A 15,565-nucleotide genomic window follows, 5' to 3' on the forward strand; every position below is an offset into this window, starting at 1 on the left:
TCCCTGCCTCCTGGACACAGCACTGGTGTTTGTCTAAGCTGGTTCAGCCAGCTGCTCTTGCAGAAAACTTTTCTCCTTCAAGGGATGAGTTTCTCTCCCGCTGATGGTGTCAGAGATTGGGTTAACCATGCTCATGGTCTGGGGAGGGGAGGAGTGAAAAACCAGAGTGAGACTGCAGCAACTTGGATTTCTTCCATTTGCTATTGAAGGCAGCAGTTCTGTTTGCTCTTCTCTGGATTTATACATATGGAAGTGATCAAATTGCTTCAAATTCTGAAAACATAACATGATTAAAGTACAAAAAAATTAAATAACCAGAAGATTCTTCCCACTCATAGTGGCTTTTGTGTGCTCTTAAGATTTGTTGGATTTATTTTGCAGACCCAGAGCAGTATTTTAGCTGATCTTCTGAACCATTTCCAGGGCAGAGTGTGGTCCTGGATAACCCTGCTTGGACGGTTCTGGAAGGCTTGATTCAGTGGTTCAATAATTACCTTTTTCTCTTTTTTTCTTCCTTTTTTTTTTCCTGGTCTTCATTTTTTGTCTTGCTATCTTACCTAGAAGCCTTACATCTACATAGAACAACTTGACATGGGAATGGTTATTTGCTATTATAATGGTTATTTGGTATTATAATTATCCTTTTTTAATCTTCTGACACCAGAGAAATGGAAAAAGTTCCTCACATTCATGTTTATTTATAACTCCATTATGACTTTTTTTTTTGTTTGCAAACAAAAGCAACAACAAACCCCTCTTTCCAAAAACTGTGACTCAGAGAAGTATTGGACTTGGTTCAGTTGCTTCTCTGTCATGAGACAACAAATAGTGGGGGGGGAAAAAACCCAAGCTAAGTAAACAAAGTTCAGCATTTATCTTAGAACAGAAAAATGTGGCTGCTTCTAATTAAGGCTCTGGCCCTAACAATCAGAACTCAAATGAGAGGGCACTTAATTTCTCCTCAGACTGTTTTTTAAACTCCATTAAGATGATTCTTTCCTCTGTATAATGGATATTTTCCTCTGAAGCCCTTTCTCAGCACTGGGTCTATCTGTTTTCACAAAACATTTTCTTTATCAATTCTGCAATTAAAGGAAAATATAAAGTCCAGGAAACAAGAATTCAGGTTCCTCTGAGGGTTGCTGCTGAGAAACAAAAGAAAGATCAAACTAAGTGAGATTAAAACTGAAGCTAATACAAGTTTCATCACACAAATCAAAAGAAGGCCTCTTTAGTCTGGAATACAAACATCAGAATAAAGTTTAATAGAGCTTTGGATTTGGATTAATCTTCCTGAGTTTCCGCCTGTAGATAAACTCAGCATCTCAAGAATCTTGTCTAGGTCTGTGCTCAGTTTCCTCTCTGAGCCCTTTATTAAAAATTAAATAGACCATGACAAATCTACCCATGCTAAAAATGCAACTGATCTGAAAATTGATCTATAGAGTAGTATTTTTTTCCAGCATCTTTATTCTACTCTAAAAATTACTGCCATATTTAACAAGTTTGTTGTAGAAAACCTTGATATAGTTGTTCTTATTTGAACGTGCAGAACCTGGGTGAGTAGGAAAGAAATGGTATCTCAAAGACTAAGCAACTCTTCAGTGTCTAAAGATGAGATCAAGGTTTTTTGTAGAAATGGCTAGTCTGTGTATCAAATACAGTTATAAATAATTTTACAAGTGAAGCAGAAGTTCCTTAAAATAAATAAACTTTGAAGGTAAGTAGCACCATAGTGTCCTCTTGTGGTCTTTTAATGTTTAAGCTGTGATGTGTTTTCTAGCAGAATAGCAAAATTTCCAGCTGTCTTTAGCAGCAGAGCTCCTGTCTGGCTCAGTGTGGCCTTTCCTTGCCTCACTTTTCTCCTGGAAATGGCCCATGGAGGATTGTACATTGCACATTGCATCTCCTACAAGCATTTATTACATGGATGCTCCTGTCGTGGTCCTCTCCAAAGGATCTTTTCCTGTCCTTGCCATGGATGCTGCTCTTTATGGGTGGGAAACCTTCACAGCCAGGCTGCCATTCCAGCCTGCTCTGGCGTGATCCTCACACGTGGAGAAGCAGGAATGTGCTGAAAACCAAAGTTCACTCTGGTGAAATGCTGGCCATGAACTGGCAGAATTCCTGCCAAGCCTGATGCCCTGGGAAACTACGCCTTGGCAGAGGTGAATTTTGTTTTGTTATTCTATTTCTGAGGGTCAGCTCTTGGCCATTTGTCACCCAGGTTCCGCTCTAGTGGGAAAAATCTTTCAAACCGATAAATAACAGCTACAGATTCCCTGCTGTGTTAGGGGCAACATAATGTTAGAGATGAATTAAAAATATATCTGAATTGCAGTGTAATGACTTATTTCTACAGATGATACTTTTCACTTGGTCTTGATTCTACTAGAAAAAACAAAAAACTAAACTTTAGAAACAACAAAACTACTTAAAATTAGATATTTCTCCATGAAATTCAGGAAAAATAAAATATAAGAAAAGCTGTCCTCAAACAGAGTTTCAGATGCTGTGTTTATCCTTTAAACAAATAGGAAATCACTTGCTCTGAGCAGGAATTGAAATGCGGCTGCTTTTTGTTGTTTGACTGAGGTTAACATCCCACGTTGCAAGTCTGCAAGTCACCAACCCCCCAGAGCTGGACCGGGGCCCCCCATGTGTGCACCACACCCCTTGCGAGGGCTGAACCCTTGGAAGGACCAGCAAACACTGATGGTAATTCCCTCCTGGGGAACCTCTGAGTGCTGCCGGCAGGGGAGGGATGAACGCCTGCACACAGAGCCTGTCTGGCAGCTGGGCCTGTGTGCAGCCCCTGCTCCTGCTGGGCTCTGGAAGCCAAGCTCCTTTTGTAGTGCTGCAGAGGTGGGCACCGATGTCACAGACGTATTTTATGAAAAAGCCTTTCCTTAGGATTCTTTTTCTCCTGAGAAGCTGAGAGGCCTCAGGAACAAATGTAAACAATGGTTATCTGCTGCTGTGGAATGCAACAGGTGCATCTGTGATTGGTCTCATGTGGTTGTTTCTAATTAATGGCCAATCACAGCCCAGCTGTCCAGACTGTCTCGGTCAGTCACAAGCCTTTGTTGTCATTCTTTTTCTATTCTTAGCTAGCCTTCTGATGAAATCCTTTATTCTGTCCTTTTAGTATAGTTTTAATATAATATATATAATAAAATAATCAAGCCTTCTGAAACATGGAGTCAGATCCTCGTCTCTTCCCTCATCCTAAGAGCCCTGTGAACACTGTCACACCCCTGCAGTCAGAAGTGCTCAAGGCAAACTTGACCTCACTTGCCTGCCCTGAGGATTTCTATCAGGCTCCACAGCAGTTGACTAAACTGCCCTTCTGGAAGGCTCAGAGTTTCTCACACAGCCTTTGAACAACACAGTTTCTACTGTGCAAGGGCACTGACCCTTCAGCTGGAAGCTGTACCTGCTTAAGGTGGCTCACAAATATCCAGTGGCTTACTAATGAAGAACTGAACTGTGCCTTTGATTACATGATTTGCAGTTAGGACCAATTTAAAAGCAGTTCCTGGTTGTGTATCAGAGGGGAGATGATGGATTTGCTGATCTTCAGGCTGCTGATTTCACTGATGCTGTAAATGTAAACTAGACTACTGAAAACACAGACCTATTCTCTTCTAATAAGATTCTGCAGAGCTGAACTCCTTTTTTCTTGCTGTGAAACCATCAGGCTTTTTTCTTAGAAGTGTAGTTTTTCTCTGTTGATATTGGAGTGGGGTGTGTAGAAAGATTAAAAAAAAAAAAAAGGAAATTAAAATTATTGTCTCTGCTTTTTGTTTTAACTGACCAGTCTGTACCTATATGAAACCATAACCCCAAATTCTATTTGGCTTTGTATAAAACAGGTAATTTTCATCACTTTTATTTAATGAGAAGATAGCAGTGTTGTTTTCAGGTAAATACTGTAGTACTGTAGATCATCCAGTTTCATTCCAGTATCATATTCATATCAGGCAACTTTTGAGAGCCCCTCATACCATTCAGAGTAACAGTCACTTATTAACCTTAGAAAAAAATAATTATCCAGGTTGAATTGTGGTCTCTTAAAAACCAGATGCTGAACAAAGTTGATCTGGGTAGATAACTTCTCAGCTCTAAACACAGTCAGTCTTTCTGCAAGTCAGTAAAGGACCCTTGTCCTTAGACAAAAGAAATATTTTTGCTTCAATAGACTTGAATGGCTTCCTAGGGCTCAGTTCTCTGCTAAGGCATTTGGATATCGCTTCCATTCCAGAGAAGGGAGTTGCTGGTACATGTGCATGAGCCTAAATTTTTTTTAACTTTTTCTGCTCATGGGTTACAGTTTCAGTACCACTGATTCTGTGATATTACAATGTTCTGTGATGGCATAGATGCAGTTTTGGTACCTAAAGAGCAGTGTATCCTTGCCATATCTGCTTTCCAAAGTGCCATGAGAGAGTAGCACCCATTTTAATGCTTCTTCCTGAATAAGCAGGACTCCAAAAACATTAACTTTGGAGACTTATTTCTTGCAGTCCCTGCCTCCTTTTTCTAGGCCAGCTTACTTTGAGCAGACACTTTCACTCAAAAGCTTTATCAAGTAGAAAAGAGAAAGAAAACTGAACATGAACAAACATGCTTAATGATGAATTAGCATCTTGCCCCTTTTCTATATAAAATTATTTGTCCCCTATCAACTAATTTTCCTTTTTTCTCGGTGGGGTCTATCTTGTAAGGTCAAACTTTAAATGAACACTAACGAAATGTAATTCAACCATAGAGGGTAAAAACAGAAAATGCTACTTTTTGGCCCATTGTTCTACTTTCCTGTGAGGGATAAAATTATTGCTTGCTCAGAGAAATTGCAAGTAAAACTTTATAGATCTCAGGGGATCACATTTACAAACACGCTCATTTTAGGGTTACTGAAAAAAAATAATCTCAACCTAAGTCTTCAAGAAACTAGGAGTTTTCAACAGAGGAAATGCTGTTCTTTTTTTTAAAATTTCCTCCAAAACTGATAAGGCTGTTTTACAGAGATACACATGGCCACATAAAGATCCTTTTTTCGACAAACAGAGTTAAGTGTCAAAAGTAAAATGTAGGTTATATGAAAGCACAGGAGTCTTAGAAGTCCTTCCACCTGTCTGATCAATACCAGGAGGTGGAATCACCCTGACTTGCCCCAGAGGTGGTCCACCAGCAGCCCTGTGCTAAGTGAACTGAGAGACCTGTACCCCCCTGGCAGCAGTCGCTCCACAGCATGGATCCTTCACGTTCATTTCAAACCCCAAGTAATTAAAAGCAGACTTATTAGTCAGTTCTCGTGAACAAAGCATTCTCCCTCATGTTTGTCTCTCCCCTGCTCATTACAAATTTTTCTTCCTGTCAGTGACCTGGGGGGTGCTTTGTCAGAAAGGCAGGATATATTCAGAAAGCTGGGGGTAAGGTGGGAGCATAGGAAACGTCCAGCCTTAGCCCCTTGCTCTGCTCCAAGCTTTGCATCCTCCTGCAGACTGCTGTGTGAACCAAAGACAAATATTTCAGCTGTGCTGGGACATCTTGTCACTGTACACTGTACACACTGTACATTTCTTCATTAGGGAATATTTTAGTTTACAGAAATCTACAGAATTAGTTTGAATTGACAGTCGCCAGTAAAACACACAAACTGTTTTCCAGAGTTTTGTCCTGATGATTACACAACACATTAAAAAGAGATCCTTCGCCTGTCAAGGCCAGCTTTCAAATGCAGACAATAAATGGCATTATCCCCTATTAATTCAAGTTCAAACTCCACGTGAAGGCCAAGAGACCCGCTGTTGGTGCCAGCTTCTACAAATGTGAAGGCAATATCTCATTTTGCTCACTCGGGGGGTGGGGTGGCTGCGTGCCCTGGGCTGTACGGAGGGGATGTCACCGCTCTGCCTCCAGAGTGGCACCGAACAATGGTGTCCCCCTGCTCCTCAGCCCGTGTGAGCGGCAAGGCCACACTGCATCCGTCTGCTGCCTTAGCAACTGTGCCTGCTTTGCATCCGGCTACCGACACCCCGGGCCCGGCCCGCATGCAAATCTGCCCTGCCCGATCTCCCCGCAGCCCTCAGCGCTGCCATCTTCCCCATTTCCCGTGGGCTGCTCCGCTTGCCACGTCCCTGCCCGAGGCTTCGTGTCGCCGGAGCGAGCGCACGGGAAAGCGCGGTGCTGCCACCGCAGGCACAGGAAGCGGGGACAGCGGCACATGGCTCGGTACCGGCATCCTGCACATCGCCTGGTACCGGCACCCTGCACACACCCGGTACCGGCACCCTGCACACACCCAGTACCGGCATCCTGCACACACCCGGCTCCAGCCCCACGCCGGGCTGGAACTGGCTGCTGGAAGCCGTGATATCCCTAACTAGGGATAACCAGCTGTGATATCCCTAACTAAGGATAACAAGCGGTGATATCCCTAACTAGTACTCTCACTGCCCGGCCCGGCGGGGTCCCGGGTCCGCTGCCCGCGGCTCACTTGGTGATGCTCGCCCGCACCACCCCGTTCCTCCAGGCGCTCCTGGACCACCCGGCTCCATCCCCGCCGCCGCTCTCCGCGCATCTCTCCCGCCTAGCAAATGGCGGCGGCGGCAGGGGAGGGAGCCCGGGCCACGATGGAGGGGAAATTTCCTCCCCGAGGCGGCCCGGCAGCGCCCGCAAGGGAGGGCGGCGGCGGAGGGCGCCCGCTCCGCTCCGCCCCGCTCCCGCCGCCCCCGGGCCCGGCTCCTGTCACGATGAATGCGGGAGGAAGGCTCCCCCTTCCCCTCGCCGGCCTCGCCGCCTCCGGCCCCTCCTCCGCGCCCCCGCCGCCGAGCGCGGCCGCCCGGCGGAGCGACCCCCGCCCCCGCGCCCGGTGCTGGCGCGGCGGCCCCGGGGGCGGCGGGATCCGCACCGCCCCGGCGCTCGCTCTGGAATGGGTGGAGTTGAGGAGCGCGGTTTCCTGAGAGGAAGTGACCGCACGGGGCAGGAATGCGCCGCCGGCTCCGCGCCGCGTCCCGCCTGCCTCGCCGCGGTGCCGCGGGGAGCCCTCTCCGCCCCGCCAGCCATGCCGCACTTCACCGTGGTGCCGGTGGAGGACAAGCCCCGCGCCGAGTACGACAGCGTAGAAGGGCTCAGCTGGGTGGACTACCGGGAGCCGGCCGCGGCGCCCGCCCCCGGCGATTCCTACGACACCGTCAGCTCCGACGGTGAGCGGGCACGGCCGGGCGGGGGGCGGCGGTGCCCACGCTCCGGGGCTCGGGGAGCGCGGCTCCCGCCCCGCCGCCGCCGGCTGCGGCGGACACAAAGGCGGGGGCGCTGGCGGTGCCTGCCGGGCTGCTCGGGGCGCCGCGCCCTGGGGAGGAGCCCCCCGGGAGCGCCGGGCGGCGGCGGCTCCGCTGTTGCCACGGCCGGGACGCGGAGCCCGGCGCGCCGGGACAGCGCTGCCGCCCGTGCCAGCCCCGGGCCGGGCCGGGCCGGGCCGGGCCGTGCCGTTCCGAGCGGGGGCGGCGCAGCCGGGGATGCCCTGGTGCGGGGTTCCCCGGAGCCAGCCCGGGGTTCCCTCCGCCCCCCCGGCGCTGGGTGATAGCCCGGGGTGCGGGGGGAGCGGGGCTGGCCCGGGGTATGGCTCTTATCGGTGCTCCCACAGGCTCCCCTCTCCGGAGGTGATAAGAGAACGTGGAGATAGGCTCAGATGTTTTCAGTGCTCCACTGCGAAAATAAACGGGTGATAGAGAATGCAGTTAAATTAGCCGAATTTAACGGTGTCTGCTTTAGTTGTTTATATCATCTTAAAAAACGCGGCTGCCCTGCGAGGTCTCTCTCCTGCAAACCGGGCCCTTGAATACTACAGCAGGTGCTTTGTGCCTCTGTGGCTCTCTCAACTGCTCCTGCCAGGCAGAGCTGCTGCTTTTTCTTGGGGGTTAATTTATTCCAATTTCAGAAGAAGATCACGTAAGTAGGAGGGGATTTTGGGTGGTGAGAACTACATTCTTTAACTAGGCAGCTGATGGGAGTGCTCAGCCTGTCTTGGGGTTTTGCTGTGACTTTTAGATATAAATCACTTTAAATACAGCGAGTGTTTCTATTGGGCACGTGAAGGACACTTAGATTTGGGCAGCAGTATAGTCCTGGTACAAGGTTGTTTTAGCTCTTTGTGCAATCTGTTCCTTTTGTTTTTTTTTTTTCTGCCTTGGTTATGTTTAGCTTTCTGTAACCTTTAGGAAGAGGATCTGCCCATGGGTTCATCTGGTGAATCTGACTTACCCTCTGTGAATCATGAGTGACTCTAGGCAACAAAAGACAAAGCAGTAAACACCTGACCTGATCTTCCTTGCCTGTGCAGTCAAACTTCTCTGACTGCAAATGTAATGAATGTACAGTAATCCCTGAAGGGAGCTGCACGCCTCAGGCCTGTGCTTAAGGAAGGCAACAGGGTTATTTTGCTGAGTGATACTCAACTGCCATAAGAACAAAGTTCAGTTCTGCCTTGTTAACTTGTTAATTTCTCTGAGAATACGCTTTTCAATCTCCAATATGTGTGCACTGGGAGTTTCTTTCTTACTTTGTATCATTTTCAAGGACATTTTAGATTTTGAAGACCAAGTAGCTGACATAGCCCTAATGCCTGTTCTTTCCATGCCTAGTGTGGGTGTTTTAGGGTGGTGAAAGGGAGGTGCTTTTCCCAAGCTGTCTGTTACTACAGACAGTTTGAGGCACTAACCCTAAAGGCTGTGCAGGGCCCTTAATTTGTTTTGTAAAATAGGACTGTTTTACTCTCAGGCTGCTTACCATGCAGTCCCTGTGTGTTTGAAAGTAACAGGTGTTTTTTACCCGTCTCAGCAGGTGGACACCTCCTGGAATGCTTTTTCCAGTAGCTAGCTTTGGCCATGGGTTGGTAAGTGTGGCTTGTGGAAGCTGCTGCCATGGTGGATAAAGGAAGGCCAACTCAAACCACCTCTTATTTAGGTATGAGGCTGCCTGTAGGATGTGTGCAACCAACCCACTTGAGGATTCCCACTCAGCTCCTGTCACAGTCCATCAGTGACTGGCAGGCTGTGGCCTCTAACGTGCTGCTGTCCCAGCTGCAGTGCACAGCCATGCTGCTGGAAGTTAGCTGAGTCTCTCTGTTTTAAAGCTGATAAATATCTAGTAATTTCTCTACTAATATATGGTAGCTAGTTCTGTTTTTGTTTGAACTCTAACTGCCTTCCATTTTTTAATTTACTTTCACAGTAATTAAGTATTGTTTCATATCCTCGGGGTGTGTGTATGAAGATATGTGTCTTTCCTACCTGTCCTGACAAGCATGTTCTTCCTCAGTAGCCTTTTCTGTTTTTCCCTGGGTTTCTTGGGTTTGTAGCTCTGTAGAGGGGAATCTGAGCTCAATCTTGTGTTATTCCTTTTGGTTTTGGTGCTGGTTTCTACATCCTGTGCAGTTACCCTGGCCTCTCACACAGGGGATGTTGATGATGTGACACAGCAGAGGTGGCAGCTCCTGTTGAAGGCAGAATATCTCTGAGCTGTTCAGCACTGGCTGGAGCCTGCAGAGCCTTCTGTGGCAGCTGATTACAGCGCTCATGGAGGGGTTTGTTGGTGTTGGGGATGCCCCTGATTGGAGATAAGATAAACTGTGTGACTTGAGTGCAGAGTTCAGGTTGTAGCTTGTGGTCTTACCCAAGTGCCCACAGCTGTTCCTGGCACATGGATGCACACAGAGCAGTGCCCATGTCCAGCTGTCTGTGCCCTTACATAGCCCCACCACAGGCAGTGTGAGAAACTGGTTGCAGTTGTTCTGGTGGACCTTCTGCTGGGAAGATTTTATTTTGTCAGCTTGCTATTCAGAACCTGATTCCAGGACTTGTTTGGACTGCTCAGTTTGGTTGGATTGGTTGAGGTGACTCAGTAAGGACATGGCCCTTGCAGAGTGTGGCCATGGCACTGCAGCTGTTTATGCTGCTCTCTAACAGTCTGCAGGCTGTGCTGTGCAGTGCTCCTTGCACAATATCTTAGGCTGTTGCTTATGATTCTGGTGGATTCTTTTTTGGTTTGATCTTTTTACTGCTGCCTTCATTTGTCATATCTCTGGTTTTGAAGGCTTTTTTTTTTTTTTCCTGAATTTTGCTTTTTTAGGACATCAAGTTTCACATCTGCAGATGTGTAACTGTTCTGCAACCGAATTTCTTGTCAACCATTTCCATAAGAAGGCATTAGTCAGTGTGCAATAATTTAGCCTTGTCAGATAGTTCCAGTGCTTATGAATAAAATCAGCCTTTTATTTCTAAGTAGGTGCCACTGACTGCCACTGCTTGTAATAGACTTTGACATCTTTCATTTAGAAAAAGAAGTACAAAGAATTATCCTGTGATCCTATGATAAACACGTGAGCCCTTCTTTATGGATCGTCAGGGATGAGAAATGTGAATTTGGCATCCCCTCTGTCTTTGAAATAAAGCCAGCATATTAGGCTGGGTACACAGGGCAAAAAGAGGGACAGTGGGGTCTGAATAGTGTTTAAAAAACCAAATACACTTTGCTTTAATAGAAATCTCAGCTCCACAGTCATTGTGCACCCAGTTAACCAAAGTGTGGCAATGTCATGTGTCCTGTGGGAAGTTATTTATCTTCCCTTGACTTTTGTGTGGAAATGAGACACTAATCAGCTTGGTGTCACTAACTAGCTTTGGTCAGCTGCCACCCTTGGTTTTGCCAAGGAATTGCTCTGCTCTTGTTCCAGTTATCACATGGCTTCCTCCAAGCCCCGAGTTCTCTAACTACACTTGGGACCTTTACCTCGAGCTTGCATTCTGTGTCAGTGTGCTCAGTGTTGTTGTGCAGCAGCAGGTTGTGCTGCTCATTTGCAGTGAGCTGCTTTGGAAAATGTGGGTCAAGTTCTGGTGAGATAGCAGTGTGCTTTTGCTTTAAACTTCCTGGTTCACTGCTTTAATCTCTGGTAACTTACTGTAAAGATTCTCAGTCTTTTGCAAGACTTTTGCAAGCTCACATGAGACGTGTCTGAAGATACTTTTAATGGGGACACATAAATCATTCAAAAATTCTTCTTCAAAGTGCCTAATTCTTACATGTAGGTGTTTTGGCCAAGTTCAGAGATAAGATAAAATCAGTCATGTAATAAATTAGACAGTAGGGCTAAATAGGACAACAGAAACATGTCTAAATTTCATTTAAGTTATCTTAAGAACTTCTGCTGGCAGCAGTGTGGCTAAATGGCACTGTTATGGTGGTCATAGTGGAATATTTTTGCATAACCTCTTAGCACAGGCGTCTTCAGCATTTTTTGTGTTGCCTAAAAGCTGCAGAAAGGTCATAGAGGAGGCAGCCTGGGGTGGAGTTGAGGCAGAACCTCTGAATTGTTTCAGAGAAAAGAAAGTAACCTGAGAATAGCAGTACTGATGTCAGTGAACTGTCTTTTCTGGTGGTTTGTTAATTGTTCTCTTACTGAAAATGGAATGGAGACTGCATCTTTTTCAGTGTAGTGGCATTTTGATGGGAAGAGTTTTTTTCCCCTGTTCTGCTGGTGTCTGATTTCCCTTCTGTGAAAAGTATGATATATAAATTTGGAGATAGTAGAGGTGTCCTGTCAGTGCTAAATATGGCAATATTTATTTCTTTTCAGAAAGAGTACTTGTGGGATCCACTGCAATAGTTTTGGTTTTCAGTGCAAATCCTGAAAGGGGTCTTAGCAGCAGGGTCATACTTTAGAAGTCCTGGAAGGTTTTTTTTGTTGTTAGGGCTTTTTTCCTTTTCTTTCCTTTTCTTTCCTTTTTTCTTTTTTTTTTTTTTTTCAATTATTTTGCTTTCTGTTTGAGCAATCAGCAATTAGCCCAGCAATGATTGCAGTGCTAAATTCCACAATGCTTTCCTCAGCAATACAGGTGCATAGAGAAGTGGACTCTTGCTTCAGATAAGGCAAGATAAGAGTTTGGCATGTGAAAAATGAGAGTGGAAAAGTGCTTTGTGACATAATTAGTTGTTTATAATAGCTGGGTGGGTGAAGGAGGTGGTACATACTTCTTTATACCCTGTAATCAAAGGAATTCTTCTGAGGAGCTCATTTTCCTGGAGCCCGTGGTCGATACCTCTATTTTATTTTATTGGCTTGTAGTGTAGGAAGGTTTAACTTGTTAAAATGCTTGTCCAGGAAAACAAAAAACTTCTTGTTGCTGCACAAACTACTGCTTTTGCTGAGCATGTCTCCTGCATCTTCTGATTTGTGCAGTGATTGGGGCTGAGCTGAGAGGCTGCAGCTGTCCAGTACCAAGGGGATGGTGGTGCCAGCTGCTGGTGAGCAGGAGACCCGGCTAAATATAGGAAAACATGGGCCTTTTTGTGGGTTCTCTGGTATTCCAGTTATTTGAAAAAGCTCTGGGAGGAATCTCTGTGATATGTCTGAGAGATGTGAAAGCAGCTCCCGTACCCGTGTGTGTGTGGTTCTGCATGGTGCAAAAACCTAAGGGAAGATTGTTGAAAAAACCCAAACAAGCCTCTGTTGGTCTTTTGCAGCTGCAGATATTTGGCGTTTTGGAGAACACCTGCATTAGAAGGCTAAGCAGTTGTAGAAAAGAAAAAAAAAAATCCATGAAAAGATGTGGAGTTTTTAACTAATTCTCTCTGCCTGTGCTTGCTAAGCTGCCATTCCAAACTTGAGTCTAAGTTTGGGAATATTTTAATAATGCTGAAGTGATATCTCCTATACAGTCTCTGAACTTTTCTAAAGAATTTTAAGTACAATTTTGGGTGTTGTTTGTCTTACATCTCTCTCTCATGTATAAAATTGATCTGTGTGTGTCATTCAATTTCTCCTTACAAATTTCTTCAGTGTTTCACTTCCTCAAAGAAAATAGTGACATCTGCTTTCTTTTCCCTGCTGTGACAAGATTAAAACATAAGTTTTTGTGTGCTTTTTAATGTAAAATTTAATTTTGGCTTTTGCTCTCAAGTTCTGTGTAGAATGAGGACTAAGGCAGTTTGCAGTCTCATTGACTAGGAAATGTAGCCAAACCTAATAAATTTAGCCTTGTAAATGTAGCCAAACCTAAAAATGTAGCCTAATAAATGCTGTTGGCTGAGGTTGGCACAACCACCTTGAGAAAACTCAAGAGTTGGTGACCACTGCCTTGTTTTGAGGTGCAGGTAACAGGATGGGGGATACCCAGTGCCACAGGGAGAGCAAAGCTGCATTTGGTGACTTTCCCCTTCCAAGACCAAGTTAAGGATTTACATCTGTTTTTGTTTGTGATGCAACAAATAATGTGCAGATTGCTTTAAATTACAGAAAAATTGCTATTAGCACCAACACGTGGAAGAAAGATTTCTTTGCTCAAAAGGTCCATGTCTGCAACTTGTTGGTTCAAGGTTGTTCTTTAAATACTTTGTTCTGTGACGTGAATTACGGAGAAGAAAAATGCACCCTTTTAAGACATGGTTTAAAGCCTATTTGAATTACAATTTAAGGGTGTTTCCTTTGTCTTCAGTAACCTCTGAATTGGAAATTTTGCATCTCTTAATTGTACTAAGCTGATTTTTATGCTCAGATAATAAAGTTTCAGGGTGTTTTTTTGTTTGATTTAGTAAAACCTCTTTCTTAATTATTAGTTTTCAATAGGCAGCTATTTAAATGCTGCCAAGTGATCCCTTAGCAATGGGTAGTACTGTTCTTGTTCTTTCAGTTCAGCTGCTTTGGATGATTTCTTTCAGCGTACTTGGATTTTGTCATGCATGGAGGACTGAGCATCTTTCACAGTGGCTGCTGTAGCAATTGCCAAGCAAACAATATCTTTGTTTTAAGCAGGCAACATAAAATACATACACAAAAAATTAGTCTTTTCACAGACTCAAATACATGACAGTTAATGTGACTGTGTTTAAATTTAATAGGTCTACACAAAAATACAGACCTTAGAATGCATGTAAACCTCTGGAATTTGAATATGCCAACATTTTGTATACTGTAACTGTGTATATATATAAATATAAATATAAATATGTAACTGTGTCTGGAGGTTATTTTGTAACCTGTTTACTGCCTATTTGTTCCCTATAGCTTTTATTTTAAACACTATTTCACAACTGTCACTTCTGAACCATAAAAAGAAGTTCCTGGAGTGAATTAGTAGGATTTTTTTTCCTAGCAGGCTTTTAATAGGGCTTTAGATTTTGTGGTGGGTTCTAGGTATGGCTTGGAAAAGAAAGTTGTTTACTTTCCAGCAGTGCTAAATCATGTCTGAGCAGCAGAGGTGCAGGTCAGAACAGATCTGGGAATACATTTTCTCAAATTTTTGTTGCTGTTAAAGGCACCAGGTGGAGTTCTTTCTTAATCATCTTTTGATCTTCTTTGTGCTCTGTAGGACAGAGAGATGGAATTTGATGTGCAGAATAAAGTGCTAATTGCCCCCAAAAAGCTCTTACTCAATTAGCTGATGGATGAATGGGGAAGTTTGATAACTTGGCACTTATGCTTTGCTGACTGGATGCAGCTTTAGACTTATTGGAAATGTAAATGAAATGGCATTTTGCTGAGCAGAAGATGAGAGGCCAGTGCCAGGCAGGGCTGGACAAGGGGAGAGGGATGAGGTTCTGCTGGGGGTGCAGAAAGGGTGATCATCATCCCACCTGTGTGTGATGGTCACAGTGCTGCTCCAGGAAGCTCCTCTGGGTAAGGCATGGTATTTCCACAGGTATTCACATCTTGGGCTTGCCTCATGTCTCCTGGGTTTTTGGCCCACAGGCCCATCCTCTTGAATGCAGAATGCTTAATTAGCTCCTTTCTCTCCCCCCAAGTGACCTGCATTGTCCTAGAAGCCCAGCTCTGTCATTGATTGGCACATGGCCTGTCCTGTCATGAGGATGCCATCCATCGATTGCTTTAGAAGGAGAATCAAAGCTGTGAGCTGCTGCTGGGGGCTGCCTTGCAGGGATTGTGTAACCACATCCTGGCAGAGCTGTGTGTAGGGCCGAGGCACTCTGTGCTGTGGAGAGGTTCAAGGTAATTATGCCTCAACAAGGCTACATGGGATTTTTTCCCTCAAGTCTAATTACCAACCTTCAGTTTCATCTCCTACTAGTAGCCAGCAATTTCTTCTGTTTATCTGAGGGATTAGGAACATCATTCAGTCACTGCATTTACCCTGTTATCATGAAGCAGACCATACAACCTTCTGACTTTCACTTCCATGTCAAAGGGAAAAAAGGATTTTTATGGTGTGCCATTAGAAGCTGCTCATTTGCTGAGTTAAGAAGGGCAAATTTGTTGAGACTTGCTCTTGCATACTTTACATTGCTGATTGCTGCAGTTAAACACAAGTTTTTATGCCCTGCAGTATAATTGTTTTCCATAAAATTATCTATAGCAATGCTACTTTGTTTTATGACTCTGTCTCTGTTTGCAAGCTGAGTAGCCCTGAGCTTAGTTACTGTGTGCAAAGTCCAGCTCTGGTCAGATCTGAGTCAGGACTGGGAGTAATTCTAGAGGATGGCAGAGCTGCTGCTGCCTCTGATGGAGGACAGCACATTACTGTTCCTCTTCTGCCTTCCCTTTGCATTC

The 15,565-nt window shown here is 45.1% G+C and overlaps 1 protein-coding gene across 2 annotated transcripts in view; it reads left to right on the plus strand.

The window, feature by feature from the left end:
- The first annotated feature begins 6,975 nt into the window (after positions 1-6,975).
- SLC12A4 (solute carrier family 12 member 4) overlaps positions 6,976-15,565 on the plus strand; it is a 47,793-nt gene continuing 39,203 nt past the window's right edge. For both annotated transcript variants that reach the window (XM_054296274.1, XM_054296275.1), the window contains exon 1: positions 6,976-7,211. In XM_054296274.1, the coding sequence (XP_054152249.1) occupies positions 7,070-7,211 (142 nt within the window). In that variant the 5' untranslated portion in view covers positions 6,976-7,069. The remainder of the gene's footprint in view (positions 7,212-15,565) is intronic.

Source organism: Melozone crissalis, unplaced genomic scaffold (assembly GCF_028551555.1).
Source record: "Melozone crissalis strain CALT ecotype California unplaced genomic scaffold, PUWL_Pcris_2 ptg000007l_1, whole genome shotgun sequence".
Classification (NCBI taxonomy): Eukaryota; Metazoa; Chordata; class Aves; order Passeriformes; family Passerellidae; genus Melozone; species Melozone crissalis.